The 16274-nt window shown below is 57.9% G+C and overlaps 1 protein-coding gene across 1 annotated transcript; it reads left to right on the forward strand.

Annotated features, from left to right (window-relative positions):
* Window positions 1-2787: 2787 nt before the first annotated feature.
* Window positions 2788-14925, forward strand: LOC137356169 (uncharacterized). The gene is made up of 2 exons (XM_068022001.1): window positions 2788-2885; window positions 6713-14925. The coding sequence occupies exon 2, from the start codon at window positions 6727-6729 to the stop codon at window positions 8263-8265; it is 1539 nt and encodes a 512-aa protein (XP_067878102.1). The 5' UTR covers window positions 2788-2885; window positions 6713-6726; the 3' UTR covers window positions 8266-14925.
* Window positions 14926-16274: the final 1349 nt, after the last annotated feature.

Below are 16274 nucleotides of genomic sequence, written 5' to 3' on the forward strand. Positions count from 1 at the left end.
TTCTTCCTTTTTTTTACATTCCTTTTTACATTTTTTACAATCTTTTTTTTTTGCATTTAGTTAATTTCATCTTAGTTTGTTCAGTTTGCTTATCCACTGTTTTTTTTCAGGTTTGCACTTGCTGCTGTTCAATATTCAGTGTATTAACACCTAATCTCTACTAATGCTTTGTCTTTCAACACACCATTAACATATTGTTTGCCTTTGCTCCGTGACCTTTTGGTCAGCTATGTGGCCTGGTCCAATCTGGACCTCCTCTGTAATCTCTTGCTCCACCCCCACCTCACTTGCTTATAACCTGTGACTTTTCTAATATTTGTCAGTTCCGATGAAGGGTCACTGACCCGAAACATTAACACTGCTTCTCTTTCCACAGATGCTGCCAGACCTGCTGAGTGGTTCCAGCATTTCTTGTTTTTATTTCAGATTTCCAGCATCCGCAGTATTTTGCTTTTATTATATGGAGAGTGGAACTGTGCACAGTGCTCCAAGTGTGATCTAACCAAGGGATATGGAGAGTGGAACTGTGCACAGTGCCCCAAGTGTGGTCTAACTGAGGGATATGGAGACTGGAACGGTGCACAGTGCTCCAAGTGTGGTCTAACTGAGGGACATGGAGACTGGAACTGTGCACAGTGCTCCAAGTGTGGTCTAACCAAGGGATATGGAGACTGGAACTGTGCACAGTGCTCCAAGTGTGCTTTAACCAAAGCTCTATACACGTTTAACACAACTCTGCTTTTTAATTCAATCCCTCCAAAAAGGAACCCCAGTGCTTTGTTTGCATTTTTGGTGCCTTAATAACCTATGTCACTACTTGTAGTAATTTCTGAATCTGCAACTCCAGATGCCTTTGCTCCTCTATCCCATTTCGACTGATATTCCCAGCAGTACGTGGCCCCTTTATTTTTCCGTCCAAAATTTACCACCTCACACATACCTGGACTGAAGTTCATTTGAATGCTGAATTAGCTAATGACACAAATATCGGTTGGAAAATAAGTCGTGTGGAGAACATGAGAAATCTGCGAAGAGATAGGGCGGCGCAGTGGTTAGCACCGCAGCCTTGCAGCTCCAGGGACACGGGTTCAATTAGAGTTTGGAAGGATGAGAGCTGATTTCAATGAAACACAAGATCCTGAGGGGTCTTGACAGGGTGGATGCTGAAAGGATGTTTCCCCTTTGTGGGAGAGACTAAAACTAGGGGACGCCCATTTAAGACTGAGATGAGAAATTTTCTCTCTCAGGGTTGAGTATCTTTGGAACTCTCTTCCCCAGAGAGTGGTGCAGGCAGGGTCATTGACTATTTCTGAGCAAGAAGTAGATGAATTCTTGACCGACCACGGTTTAAAGGGGGGGGGGGGAGAGGGGAGGGAATAGCCATGTGCACACCCACCATGTGCACAGCCACCATGTGCACAGCCACCATGTGCACAGCCACCATGGGCACACCCACCATGTGCACACCCACCATGTGCACACCCGCCATGTGCACAGCCACCATGGGCACACCCACCATGTGCGCACCCACCATGTGCACACCCACCATGTGCACACCCGCCATGGGCACAGCCACCATGTGCACACCCACCATGTGCACACCCGCCATGGGCACAGCCACCATGTGCACACCCACCATGTGCACAACCAGCATGTGCACACTCACCATGTGCACACCCACCATGTGCACACCCACCATGTGCACACCCACCATGTGCACACCCACCATGTGCGCACCCGCCATGGGCACACCCACCATGGGCACACCCACCATGTGCACAGCCACCATGTGCACAGCCACCATGTGCACAACCAGCATGGGCGCACCCACCATGTGCACACTCACCATGTGCACACTCACCATGTGCACACCCACCATGTGCACACTCACCATGTGCACACCCACCATGTGCACACCCACCATGTGCACAACCAGCATGGGCGCACCCACCATGTGCACACTCACCATGTGCACACCCACCATGTGCACACTCACCATGTGCACACCCACCATGGGCACACCCACCATGTGCACACCCACCATGTGCACAACCAGCATGGGCGCACCCACCATGTGCACACTCACCATGTGCACAGCCACCATGTGCGCACCCACCATGTGCACACTCACCATGTGCACACCCACCATGTGCACACCCACCATGTGCACAACCAGCATGGGCGCACCCACCATGTGCACACTCACCATGTGCACACCCACCATGTGCACACTCACCATGTGCACACCCACCATGTGCACACTCACCATGTGCACACTCACCATGTGCACACCCACCATGTGCACACCCACCATGTGCACACCCACCATGGGCACACCCACCATGGGCACACTCACCATGTGCACACCCATCATGTGCGCACCCGCCATGGGCACACCCACCATGGGCACAGCCACCATGTGCGCACCCACCATGTGCGCACCCGCCATGGGCACACCCACCATGGGCACAGCCACCATGTGCGCACCCACCATGTGCACACTCACCATGTGCACACTCACCATGTGCACACCCACCATGTGCACACCCACCATGTGCACACCCACCATGGGCACACTCACCATGTGCACACTCACCATGGGCACACCCGCCATGGGCCCACCCGCCATGGGCGCACCCACCATGTGCGCACCCACCATGTGCACAGCCACCATGTGCGCACCCACCATGTGCACAGCCATGCTCCAGGCACAACAAGCCCAGACTCCAGCTGGTGGGCGGGGCCTAAGGGCACGCATGCGCGGGAGGCGGCAGCAGATGACCCGGATGCAGTGGGACCCGGATGACGCTCGGGCAGACCAGCGGCAGCCGCAGGCCCGAGGCCGCGGAGCGAGAGAGAAAAAAACACCCGCACGAAATCGGACGGTAAAAAAAAACACACACAAAACGGTCGGGCTTCGCTGATATCGACGGCGGCTTCTCCCCACCCAACCCGCCGCCTTTCCTTTTCGCGGGCGGTTGCTCGGAAAATAACGCCGACGAGCGCGGTGGGGGGGGGGGGGGGGGCGCGCAGGCGCGTTGCGGCTGCGGCGCCAGGTCTTGCCGCGCATGCGGCGTAGCCGGCGCCGCCAGTGCAAATCAAAACCCCGCGCGTCTGCGCACGCGTCGGGGACACTGCAGGGGGTCGGGCAGACTCCCGCATATACGCATGCGTCGAAGTGAACAATGCGGGCCACATCGCGCATGCGTCAATGGACTGGCTGGGGTGTGGTCAGGGAGATCCCGGAAGTTCAGTTGCCACTTCCTGGTTCCCCCTCCAAAAAACTAAAGTACCATCCACTGAGAATGAGGGAGCAGAGGCTATTCGGCTCGTCGTGCCGGTGCTGCCCCTGGAACAGAGCAGTCCAGTTATCACTATTCCCCCCCATTTCCCCACTCGGTATTTATTCCATTTACTGACAGGCAACTGTGAGGGATGGACTGGGGATCAGTCCCAGGGCAGTCACTGACAGGGGTCTCTCTCTCTCTCTCTCTCTCTGACAGGCCGGCTGTGAGGGATGGACTGGGGATCAGTCCCAGGGCAGTCACTGACAGGGGTCTCTCTCTCTCTGTCTCACTCTCACTCTCTCTCTCTCTCCCTGACAGGCCGGCTGTGAGGGATGGACTGGGGATCAGTCCCAGGGCAGTCACTGACAGGGGTCTCTCTCTCTATCTCTCTCTATCTGACAGGCAGCTGTGAGGGATGGTCTGGGGATCAGTCCCAGGGCAGTCACTGACAGGGGTCTCTCTCTCTCTCTCTCTCTCTGACAGGCAGCTGTGAGGGAAGGTCTGGGGATCAGTCCCAGGGCAGTCACTGACAGGGGTCTCTCTCTCTCTCTCTCTATCTGACAGGCAGATGTGAGGGATGGTCTGGGGATCAGTCCCAGGGCAGTCACTGACAGGGGTCTCTCTCTCTCTCTCTCTCTGTCTCACTCTCACTCTCACTCTCTCTCTCTCTCTGACAGGCCGGCTGTGAGGGATGGACTGGGGATCAGTCCCAGGGCAGTCACTGACAGGGGTCTCTCTCTCTCTGGCTCTGTCTCTGTGTGTGTCTCTCTCTCTATCTATCTCTATCTGACAGGCAGCTGTGAGGGATGGTCTGGGGATCAGTCCCAGTGCAGTCACTGACAGGGGTCTCTCTCTCTCTCTCTCTATCTATCTGACAGGCAGCTGTGAGGGATGGACTGGGGATCAGTCCCAGGGCAGTCACTGACAGGGGTCTCTCTCTCTCTCTCTCTCTATCTGACAGGCAGCTGTGAGGGAGGGACTGGGGATCAGTCCCAGGGCAGTCACTGACAGGGGTCTCTCTCTCTCTCTCTCTCTCTATCTGACAGGCAGCTGTGAGGGAGGGACTGGGGATCAGTCCCAGGGCAGTCACTGACAGGGGTCTCTCTCTCTCTCTCTCTCTCTCTCTGGCTGACAGGCAACTGTGAGGGATGGACTGGGGATCAGTCCCAGGGCAGTCACTGACAGGGGTCTCTCTCTCTCTCTCTCTCTCTCTGACAGGCAGCTGTGAGGGAAGGTCTGGGGATCAGTCCCAGGGCAGTCACTGACAGGGGTCTCTCTCTCTCTCTCTCTATCTGACAGGCAGCTGTGAGGGATGGTCTGGGGATCAGTCCCAGGGCAGTCACTGACAGGGGTCTCTCTCTCTCTCTCTCTCTCTCTCTGACAGGCAGCTGTGAGGGAAGGTCTGGGGATCAGTCCCAGGGCAGTCACTGACAGGGGTTTCTCTCTCTCTCTCTCTATCTGACAGGCAGCTGTGAGGGAAGGTCTGGGGATCAGTCCCAGGGCAGTCACTGACAGGGGTTTCTCTCTCTCTCTCTCTATCTGACAGGCAGCTGTGAGGGAAGGTCTGGGGATCAGTCCCAGGGCAGTCACTGAGAGGGGTCTCTCTCTCTCTCTATCTGACAGGCAGCTGTGAGGGATGGACTGGGGATCAGTCCCAGGGCAGTCACTGACAGGGGTCTCTCTCTCTCTCTCTCTCTCTGACAGGCAGCTGTGAGGGAGGGACTGGGGATCAGTCCCAGGGCAGTCACTGACAGGGGTCTCTCTCTCTCTCTCTCTCTCTCTCTCTATCTGACAGGCAGCTGTGAGGGATGGACTGGGGATCAGTCCCAGGGCAGTCACTGACAGGGGTCTCTCTCTCTCTCTCTCTCTATCTGACAGGCAGCTGTGAGGGAGGGACTGGGGATCAGTCCCAGGGCAGTCACTGACAGGGGTCTCTCTCTCTCTCTCTCTCTCTATCTGACAGGCAGCTGTGAGGGAGGGACTGGGGATCAGTCCCAGGGCAGTCACTGACAGGGGTCTCTCTCTCTCTCTCTCTCTCTATCTGACAGGCAGCTGTGAGGGAGGGACTGGGGATCAGTCCCAGGGCAGTCACTGACAGGGGTCTCTCTCTCTCTCTCTCTCTCTCTCTGGCTGACAGGCAACTGTGAGGGATGGACTGGGGATCAGTCCCAGGGCAGTCACTGACAGGGGTCTCTCTCTCTCTCTCTCTCTCTCTGACAGGCAGCTGTGAGGGAAGGTCTGGGGATCAGTCCCAGGGCAGTCACTGACAGGGGTCTCTCTCTCTCTCTCTCTATCTGACAGGCAGCTGTGAGGGATGGTCTGGGGATCAGTCCCAGGGCAGTCACTGACAGGGGTCTCTCTCTCTCTCTCTCTCTCTCTCTGACAGGCAGCTGTGAGGGAAGGTCTGGGGATCAGTCCCAGGGCAGTCACTGACAGGGGTTTCTCTCTCTCTCTCTCTATCTGACAGGCAGCTGTGAGGGAAGGTCTGGGGATCAGTCCCAGGGCAGTCACTGACAGGGGTTTCTCTCTCTCTCTCTCTATCTGACAGGCAGCTGTGAGGGAAGGTCTGGGGATCAGTCCCAGGGCAGTCACTGAGAGGGGTCTCTCTCTCTCTCTATCTGACAGGCAGCTGTGAGGGATGGACTGGGGATCAGTCCCAGGGCAGTCACTGACAGGGGTCTCTCTCTCTCTCTCTCTCTCTGACAGGCAGCTGTGAGGGAGGGACTGGGGATCAGTCCCAGGGCAGTCACTGACAGGGGTCTCTCTCTCTCTCTCTCTCTCTCTCTCTCTATCTCTCTGTCTCTCTCTCAGTCTCACTCTCTCTCTCTCTCTCTCTGACAGGCAGCTGTGAGGGAGGGACTGGGGATCAGTCCCAGGGCAGTCACTGACGGGGGTCTCTCTCTCTCTCTCTCTCTGACAGGCAGCTGTGAGGGATGGACTGGGGATCAGTCCCAGGGCAGTCACTGACAGGGGTCTCTCTCTCTCTCTCTATCTGACAGGCAGCTGTGAGGGATGGACTGGGGATCAGTCCCAGTGCAGTCACTGACAGGGGTCTCTCTCTCTGTCTCACTCTCACTCTCACTCTCTCTCTCTATCTGACAGGCAGCTGTGAGGGATGGACTGGGGATCAGTCCCAGGGCAGTCACTGACAGGGGTCTCTCTCTCTCTCTCTCTGTCTCTCTCTCTCTCTCACTCCGTCTCTGTCTCACTCTCACTCTCACTCTCTCTCTCTCTGTCTCTCTCTCTGTCTCACTCTCACTCTCACTCTCTCTCTCTCTGTCTCTCTCTCTGTCTCATTCTCACTCTCACTCTCACTCTCTCTCTCTCTCTCTCTGTCTCTCTCTCTGTCTCACTCTCACTCTCACTCTCACTCTCTCTCTCTCTCTGTCTCATTCTCACTCTCACTCTCTCTCTCTCTCTGACAGGCCGGCTCTGAGGGATGGAAGCTGCACCGCTGGGCAGTGGTGAGCCGCCTGCCGACGGGCGTTGTGCTGACAGCAGCTTCACCTGCACCTACTGCGGGGGCAGTTTCAGCCGATCGCATGCCCTGAAGCAGCACCTGCGGATCCACGCCGGTGAGAGGCCCTTCGCCGAGACCAGCTATGTGCGGACCATCGCCTCGGCCTCCCGGCACCGTGTGAAAACCGGTGAGCGCCTCTTCATCTGCGATGTGTGTGGCCAGCGTTTCACCATTGCCTCTTTCCTGACAAGGCACCAGCGGAGTCACAGTGCTGAGCCCCCTCTGGAGTGTGACCTTTGCGGACAGACCTTCACCTCAGCTGCTAACCACCAGGAGCACCGGCGCCAACACGCCAACGAGCCGACCGACCGCTGCGAGGTGTGCGGGATCCGCTTCCCAGGGTCCCAGGGCCTGGCCCGTCATCGGCGTAGCCACCTGGAGTCTGAACCTCACCTCTGCGCTGTTTGTGGCATGAGCTTCGGCAGGCTGCACTACCTTCAGTGGCACCAGCGCATCCACACCAACGCCGCCTCTGGCACGTCCCCTCTCCCCCGGGTTACCTCCACCAGCCCCACCCGCAAGGTGTCCCCACTGGAGGCCGGGCTGCTGGGGGCTCCGGGCCCCGGGAGCAAGAGGCCAGCAGCCACCCTGGAGCAGGACGAGGACGATGAGGACAGGGCGGAGACCTTCTACCTGTGTGAGGTGTGTGCCAGAGTCTTCACCGCTCGGAGTCTGCTGCACGAGCATCGGGAAACACACTGTATCCAGGGGGAGCTGGAACCCGGGCCGGAGAACCGGGAAACACACTGTATCCAGGGGGAGCTGGAACCCGGGCCGGAGAACCGGGAAACACACCGTATCCAGGGGGAGCTGGAACCCGGGCCGGAGAACCGGGTAACACACTGTATCCAGGGGGAGCTGGAACCCGGGCCGGAGAACCGGGAAACACACTGTATCCAGGGGGAGCTGGAACCCGGGCCGGAGAACCGGGAAACACACCGTATCCAGGGGGAGCTGGAACCCGGGCCGGAGAACCGGGAAACACACTGTATCCAGGGGGAGCTGGAACCCGGGCCGGAGAACCGGGAAACACACTGTATCCAGGGGGAGCTGGAACCCGGGCCGGAGAACCGGGAAGCACACTGTATCCAGGGGGAGCTGGAACCCGGGCCGGAGAACCGGGTAACACACTGTATCCAGGGGGAGCTGGAACCCGGGCCGGAGAACCGGGAAACACAACGTATCCAGGGGGAGCTGGATCCCGGGCACCAGCACCGGGAAACACAACGTATCCAGGGGGAGCTGGAACCCGGGCCGGAGAACCGGGAAACACACTGTATCCAGGGGGAGCTGGAACCCGGGCCGGAGAACCGGGAAACACACTGTATCCAGGGGGAGCTGGAACCCGGGCCGGAGAACCGGGAAACACACTGTATCCAGGGGGAGCTGGAACCCGGGCCGGAGAACCGGGAAACACACTGTATCCAAGGGGAGCTGGAACCCGGGCCGGACAACTGAGGAGAGATCCCAATCCCGAGGACGTCCGAGACTGACTCGGGATGATACAGGAGGAGAGATCCCGATCCCAAGGACCTCCAAAACTGACTCGGGATGATACAAGAGGAGAGATCCCGATCCCGGGGACCTCCGAGACTGACTCGGGATGATACAGGGGGAGAGATCCCGATCCCGGGAGACCTCCGAGACTGACTCGGGATGATACAGGAGGAGAGATCCTGATCCTGGGCACCTCCGAGACTGACTCGGGATGATACAGGGGGAGAGATCCTGATCCTGGGCACCTCCGAGACTGACTCGGGATGATACAGGGGGAGAGATCCTGATCCTGGGCACCTCCGAGACTGACTCGGGATGATAAAGGGGGAGAGATCCCGATCCCGGGAGACCTCCGAGACTGACTCGGGATGATACAGGAGGAGAGATCCTGATCCTGGGCACCTCCGAGACTGACTCAGGATGATACAGGGGGAGAGATCCTGATCCTGGGCACCTCCGAGACTGACTCGGGATGATACAGGGGGAGAGATCCTGATCCTGGGCACCTCCGAGACTGACTCGGGATGATAAAGAGGGAGAGATCCCGATCCCGGGAGACCTCCGAGACTGACTCGGGATGATACAGGAGGAGAGATCCTGATCCTGGGCACCTCCGAGACTGACTCGGGATGATACAGGGGGAGAGATCCTGATCCTGGGCACCTCCGAGACTGACTCGGGATGATACAGGAGGAGAGATCCCGATCCCGGGGACCTCCGAGACTGACTCGGGATGATACAGGAGGAGGAGAGATCCCGATCCCGGGGACCTTTGAGACTGACACGGGATGATACAGGAGGAGAGATCCCGATTCCGGGGACCTCCGAGACTGACTCGGGATGATACAGGAGGAGAGATCCCGATTCCGGGGACCTCCGAGACTGACTCGGGATGATACAGGAGGAGGAGAGATCCCGATCCCGGGGACCTTTGAGACTGACACGGGATGATACAGGAGGAGAGATCCCGATCCCGGGGACCTCCGAGACTGACTCGGGATGATACAGGAGGAGGAGAGATCCCGATCCCGGGGACCTCCGAGACTGACTCGGGATGATACAGGAGGAGAGACCCCGATCCCGGGCACCTCCAAGACTGACTCGGGATGATAAAGGGGGAGAGATCCCGATCCCGGGAGACCTCCGAGACTGACTCGGGATGATACAGGGGGAAGAGATCCTGATCCTGGGCACCTCCGAGACTGACTCGGGATGATACAGGGGGAGAGATCCTGATCCTGGGCACCTCCGAGACTGACTCGGGATGATACAGGAGGAGAGATCCCGATCCCGGGCACCTCCAAGACTGACTCGGGATGATAAATGGGGAGAGATCCCGATCCCGGGAGACCTCCGAGACTGACTCGAATTGATACATGGGGAGAGATCCTGATCCTGGGCACCTCCGAGACTGACTCGGGATGATAAAGGGGGAGAGATCCCGATCCCGGGAGACCTCCGAGACTGACTCGGGATGATACAGGGGGAGAGATCCTGATCCTGGGCACCTCCGAGACTGACTCGGGATGATAAAGGGGGAGAGATCCCGATCCCGGGAGACCTCCGAGACTGACTCGGGATGATACAGGGGGAAGAGATCCTGATTCTGGGCACCTCCGAGACTGACTCGGGATGATACAGGGGGAGAGATCCTGATCCTGGGCACCTCCGAGACTGACTCGGGATGATACAGGAGGAGAGATCCCGATCCCGGGCACCTCCAAGACTGACTCGGGATGATAAAGGGGGAGAGATCCCGATCCCGGGAGACCTCCGAGACTGACTCGGGATGATACATGGGGAGAGATCCTGATCCTGGGCACCTCCGAGACTGACTCGGGATGATACAGGGGGAGAGATCCTGATCCTGGGCACCTCCGAGACTGACTCGGGACGATGCAGGGGGAGAGATCCCGATCCCAGGGACCTCGAGACTGACTCAGGACGATACAGGAGGAGAGATCCCGATCCCGGGGACCTCTGAGACTGACTCGGGACGATACAGGAGGAGAGATCCCGATTCCGGGGACCTCCGAGACTGACACGGGATGATACAGGAGGAGGAGAGATCCCGCTCCCGGGGACCTCCGAGACTGACTCGGGATGATACAGGGGGAGAGATCCTGATCCTGGGCACCTCCGAGACTGACTCGGGATGATACAGGGGGAGAGATCCTGATCCCGATTCCGTGGACCTCCGAGACTGACACGGGATGATACAGGAGGAGGAGAGATCCCGCTCCCGGGGACCTCCATGACTAATTCGGGATGATACAGGGGGAGAGATCCCAATACCGGGCACCTTCGAGACTGACTCGGGATGATACAGGTGGAGGAGAGATCCCGAATCCGGGCAACTTCGAGACTGATTCGGGATGATACAGGAGGAGAGATCCCGATCCCGGAGACCTCCGAGACTGACTCGGAATGATACAGGAGGAAGTGAGATCCCGATCCCGGGCACCTCTGAGACTGATTCGGGACGATACAGGAGGAGAGATCCCAATCCCGGGGACCTCCGTGACTGACTCGGGAGGATACAGGAGGAGGAGAGATCCCGATTCCGGAGAACTCCGAGACTGACTCGGGATGATACAGGAGGAGAGATCCCGATCCCGGGGACCTCCGAGACTGACTTGGGATGATACAGGAGGAGAGATCCCGATCCCGGGGACCTCCGAGACTGACTTGGGATGATACAGGAGGAGAGATCCCGATCCCGGGGACCTCCGAGACTGACTTGGGATGATACAGGAAGAGAGATCTCGATCCCGATCCCGGGGACCTCTGAGACTGACTCGGGATGATACAGGAGGAGAGATCCCGTTCCCGGGGACCTACGAGACTGACTCGGGATGATACAGGAGGAGAGCTCCCGATCCCAGGCACCTCCGAGACTGACTCGGGATGATACAGGAAGAGAGATCCCGATCCCGGGGACCAACGAGACTGACTTGGGATGATACAGGAAGAGAGATCCCGATCCCGATCCCAGGGACCTCCGAGACTGACTCGGGATGATACAGGAGGAGAGATCCCGATCCCGGGCACCTCCGAGACTGACTTGGGATGATACAGGAAGAGAGATCCCGATCCTGGGGACCTCCGAGACTGACTCGGGATGATACAGGAGGAGAGATCCCGATCCCGGGCACCTCCGAGACTGACTCGGGATGATACAGGAGGCGAGATCCTGATCCCGGGCACCTCCGAGACTGACTTGAGATGATACAGGAGGAGAGATCCCGATCCCGGGCACCTCCGAGACTGACTCGGGATGATACAGGGGGAGATATCATCGATCCCGGGCACCTCCGAGTCTGACTCGGGATGATACAGGAGGAGTGATCCCGATCACGGAGACCTCCGAGACTGACTTGGGATGATACGGGAGGAGTGATCCCGATCCCGGGCACCTCCGAGACTGACTCAGGATGATACAGGAGGAGAGATCCTGATCCCGGGGACCTCTGAGACTGACTCGGGACGATACAGGAGGAGAGATCCCGATCCCGGGCACCTCCGAGACTGACTCGGGATGATACAGGGGGAGAGATCACCGATCCCGGGCACCTCCGAGACTGACTCAGGATGATACAGGAGGAAGAGAGAGGGCGATTCCGGGTACTTCCGAGACTGACTCGGGATGATACAGGAGGAGGAGAGATCCCGATCCCGGGCAGTTCCGAGACTGCCTGTGATACAGGAGGAAGAGAGAAAGGTCGATCCCGATCCCAGAATGCATGAGGGGGCGTGGCTACCTGCAAGGCGGAGTGGATTTACCTGAGAGAGGGAAGGCGGGGCTACCTGAGAGAGGGAAGGAGGGGCTTCCTGAGAGAGGGAAGGCGGGGCTACCTGAGAGAGGGAAGGCGGGGCTACCTGAGAGAGGGAAGGAGGGGCTTCCTGAGAGAGGGAAGGAGGGGCTTCCTGAGAGAGGGAAGGCGGGGCTACCTGAGAGAGGGAAGGCGGGGCTACCTGAGAGAGGGAAGGGGGGGCTACCTGAGAGAGGGAAGGAGGGGCTTCCTGAGAGGAGGCGGGGTTACCTGCAGTGGGTGGGTGTTACCTGAGAGAGGGGGGTGGGTGTTACCTGAGGGAGGAGGCGGGGTTACCTGCAGTGGGTGGGTATTACCTGAGAGAGGAGGCGGGGTTACCTGCAGTGGGTGGGTGTTACCTGAGAGAGGAGGCGGGGTTACCTGTAGTGGGCGGGTATTACCTGAGAGAGGAGGCGGGGTTATCTGCAGGGGGTGGGTGTTACCTGAGAGAGGAGGCGGGGTTACCTGCAGGGAGTGGGTGTTACTTGAGAGAGGGGGGTGGGTGTTACCTGAGAGAGGAGGCGGGGTTCCCTGCAGGGAGTGGGTGTTACCTGAGAGAGGGGGGTGGGTGTTACCTGTGGGAGGAGGCGGGGTGACCTGCAGGGGGTGGGTATGACCTGAGAGAGGAGGCAGGGTTACCTGCAGGGGGTGGGTATGACCTGAGACAGGAGGCGGGGTTACCTGCCGTGGGTGGGTATTACCTGAGAGAGGAGGCGGTGTTACCTGCAGGGGGTGGGTGTTACCTGAGAGAGGAGGCGGTGTTACCTGCAGTGGGTGGGTGTTACCTGAGAGAGGAGGCAAGGTTACCTGCAGGGGGTGGGTGTTACCTGAGAGAGGAAGCGGGGTTACCTGCAGGGGGTGGGTGTTACCTGAGAGAGGAGGCGGTGTTACCTGCAGGGGGTGGGTATTAGCTGAGAGGAGGCAGGGTTACCTGCAGTGGGTGGGTGTTACCTGAGAGAGGAGGCGGGGTTACCTGCAGTGGATGGGTGTTACCTGAGAGAGGAGGCGGGGTTACCTGCAGGGGGTGGGTTACCAGCAGGGAGCCCGAGTATACCTGAGGAGGTGGGGTTACCAATGAGAGGGTTACCTGAAAGTGGGGGCAGGATTTCCTCCAGGAGGGTGTTCGTGCTTGGTTCTCTGTCCCTATGTTTTTCCCTCTCTGTCTCCCTCAGTGTGTGTGTGTGTGTCTGTCTGTCTCTCTGTCTGTCTCCCCCGCTCTGCTTCCCTTGGTGTCTCCTTCTGTCCTTCTCTCTGTCTCTCTCTCTCGGCATCTCTCTTTTTCTGCCTCCCTCGGAGTCTCTGTCTCCCTTGGGGTCTCTCTCTGTCTCCCTTGGGTCTTTCTCTGTCTCTCTCCTTTCTCTCTCTCTCTGTCTCCCTTGGTGTCTCTCTCTTTCTCTGTCTGTGTCTCCCTTGGGGTCTATCTTTGTCTCTCTCTCTGTCTCCCTCGGTATCTGTCTCTCTGTCTCCCTCGGTGTCTCTCTCTGTCTCCCTTGGTCTCTCTCTCTGTCTCCCTTGGGGTCTCTCTTTCTTTCTCTCCCTTGGGGTCTCTCTTTCTTTGTCTCTCTCTGTGTCTCCGTCGGGGTGTCTCTCTTTCTCTCTCTCCCTTGGGGGTCTCTATTTCTCTGTCTCTCTCGGTGTCTCTCTCCCTCTCTCTCTCTGTCTCCCTCAGTGTCTCTCTTTCTTTGTCTCTCTCTCTGTCTCCCTCGGTGTCTCTTTCTCTCTGTCTCCCTCGGTGTCTCTCTCTTTCCATCAGTGTCTATCTATTGCTCTCTTTCTCTCTCTCCCTCGGTGTCTCTTTCTCTCTGCTCTCTCGCTGTCTCTGTTCCCTCAGTGTCTGTCTCTGTCTCTCTCTGTCTCTCTGTCTCCTGCTCTCTCTCTCTCTCTGTCTCTCTCTTTCCTCAGTGTCTATCTCTGTCTCCCTCAGTGTCTGTCTCTTGCTATCTCTCTCTCTCTCTCTCTCTGTCTCTCTCTCACTGTCTCCCTCAGTGTCTGTCTCTTGCTATCTCTCTCTCTCTGTCTCTCTCTTTCCCTCAGTGTCTATCTCTGTCTCCCTCAGTGTCTGTCTCTTGCTATCTCTCTCTCTCTCTCTCTCTCTCTCTGTCTCTCTCTCTGTCTCCCTCAGTGTCTGTCTCCTGCTCTCTCTCTCTCTCTGTCTCTCTCTTTCCCTCAGTGTCTATCTCCGTCTCCCTCAGTGTCTGTCTCTGCTATCTCTCTCTCTCTCTCTCTCTCTCTCTCTCTCTCTCTCTCTCTCTGTCTCTCTCTCTGTCTCCCTCAGTGTCTGTCTCCTGCTCTCTCTCTCTCTCTGTCTCTCTCTTTCCCTCAGTGTCTATCTCTGTCTCCCTCAGTGTCTGTCTCTTGCTATCTCTCTCTCTCTCTCTCTCTCTCTCTCTCTCTCTCTCTCTCTCTCTCTGTCTCCCTCAGTGTCTGTCTCCTGCTCTCTCTCTCTCTCTGTCTCTCTCTTTCCCTCAGTGTCTATCTCTGTCTCCCTCATTGTCTGTCTCTTGCTATCTCTCTCTCTCTCTCTCTGTCTCCCTCAGTGTCTGTCTCCTGCTCTCTCTCTCTGTCTCTCTCTTTCCCTCAGTGTCTGTCTCTGTCTCGCTCTCTGTCTCCTGCTCTCTCTCTCTGTCTTCCTCAGTGTCTCTCTTTCTGGATGCTGTGGTAATTCTCCAGGATTTTATGGGGTAACCTGTCTGTTTTGGAAAGTAAATGTTGTCTGGGCTGGGATATGTTTGTAGTGACTGTGTGGCCTGTATCCAGTGCAAGCTGTTTGCTTTAATGTATTATTAAAGAGATCAGCTCTACAATGAAAGTGATTGGCTTGTTGTGACAGTTTCTCTCCCTCAGCTTCAATCTGGGTGTGAAGTAAAACTTCTTCCCTTTCCCTCCGTCTGCCTCCCCTTTCTCTCCCTCCCACTGTCTCCCTCTCTCCTCCCTCCCTGTCTCTCTTTCTCTCCCCCCTCCCCTCCCCTCCCTGTCTCTCTCTCTCTCCCCCCTCCCTGTCTCTCTCTCTCTCCCTTCTCTGTCTCTCTCTCCCCCTCCTTGTCTCTCACTCCCCTCCCTCCCTGTCTCTCTCTCTCCCCTCCCTGTCTCTCTCTCTCCCCTCCCTGTCTCTCTCTCTCTCCCCCCCTCCCTGTCTCTCTCTCTCTCTCCTCCTCTCTCTCTCTCTCTCCCTTCTCTGTCTCTCTTGCTCTCTCCTCTCCCTGTCTCTCTCTCCCCCTCCCTGTCTCTCACTCCCCTCCCTCCCTGACTCTCTCTCTCCCCTCCCTGACTCTCTCTCTCTCTCTCTCCCCCTCCCTGTCTCTCACTCCCCTCCCTCCTTGTCTCTCTCCCCCTCCCCTCACTGTCTCTCTCTCTCTCCCTTCTCTGTCTCTCTCTCCCTTCTCTGTCTCTCTCTCCCCCTCCTTGTCTCTCACTCCCCTCCCTCCCTGTCTCTCTCTCTCCCTCCCCTGACTCTCTCTCTCTCTCTCTCCCCTCCCTGTCTCTCACACCCCTCCCTCCTTGTCTCTCTCCCCCCTCCCTCCCTGTCTCCTCTCTCTCCCCTCCATCCCTGTCTCTCTCTCTCCCCCCTCCCCTCCCTGTCTCCTCTCTCCCCTCCCTCTCTCTCTCCTTCCCTGTCTCTCTCTGTCCACCCCCTCCCCTACCCTTCCTGTCCCCCCCTCCCCTACCCTCCCTGTCTCTCTCTCCCCTCCATCCCTGTCTCTCTCTTTCCCCTCCCTCCCTGTCTCTCTCTCTCTCTCTCTCTGTCCCCTCCCTCCCTGTCTCTCTCTCTCGCACCCCTCCCTCCCTGCCTCTCTCTCTCCCCCCTCCCTGTCTCTCACTCCCTCCCTCCCTGTCTCTCTCTCCCCCCTCCCCTCCCTGTCTCTCTCTCTCCCCTCCCTGACTCTCTCTCTCTCTCTCTCTCCCCCCTACTCCCCGTCTCTCACACCCCTCCCTCCCTGTCTCTCTCCCTCTCTCTCTCTCTCATCCCTCTCTCTCTCTCTCCCTTCTCTGTCTCTCTCGCTCTCTCCTCTCCCTGTCTCTCTCTCCCCCTCCCTGTCTCTCTCTTCCCCCTCCCCTCCCTGTCTCTCTCTATCTCCCCTCCCTGACTCTCTCTCTCTCTCTCTCTCCCTCCCTGTCTCTCTCTCTCTCTCCCCCTCCCTGTCTCTCACACCCCTCCCT

This window comes from Heterodontus francisci, chromosome 45 (assembly GCF_036365525.1).
Source record: "Heterodontus francisci isolate sHetFra1 chromosome 45, sHetFra1.hap1, whole genome shotgun sequence".
Taxonomy (NCBI): domain Eukaryota; kingdom Metazoa; phylum Chordata; class Chondrichthyes; order Heterodontiformes; family Heterodontidae; genus Heterodontus; species Heterodontus francisci.

Coding starts and splice junctions, on each gene's coding strand:
- LOC137356169 (XM_068022001.1), top strand. CDS start 6,727: ATGGAAGCTGCACCGCTGGGCAGTGGTGAGCCGCCTGCCGACGGGCGT.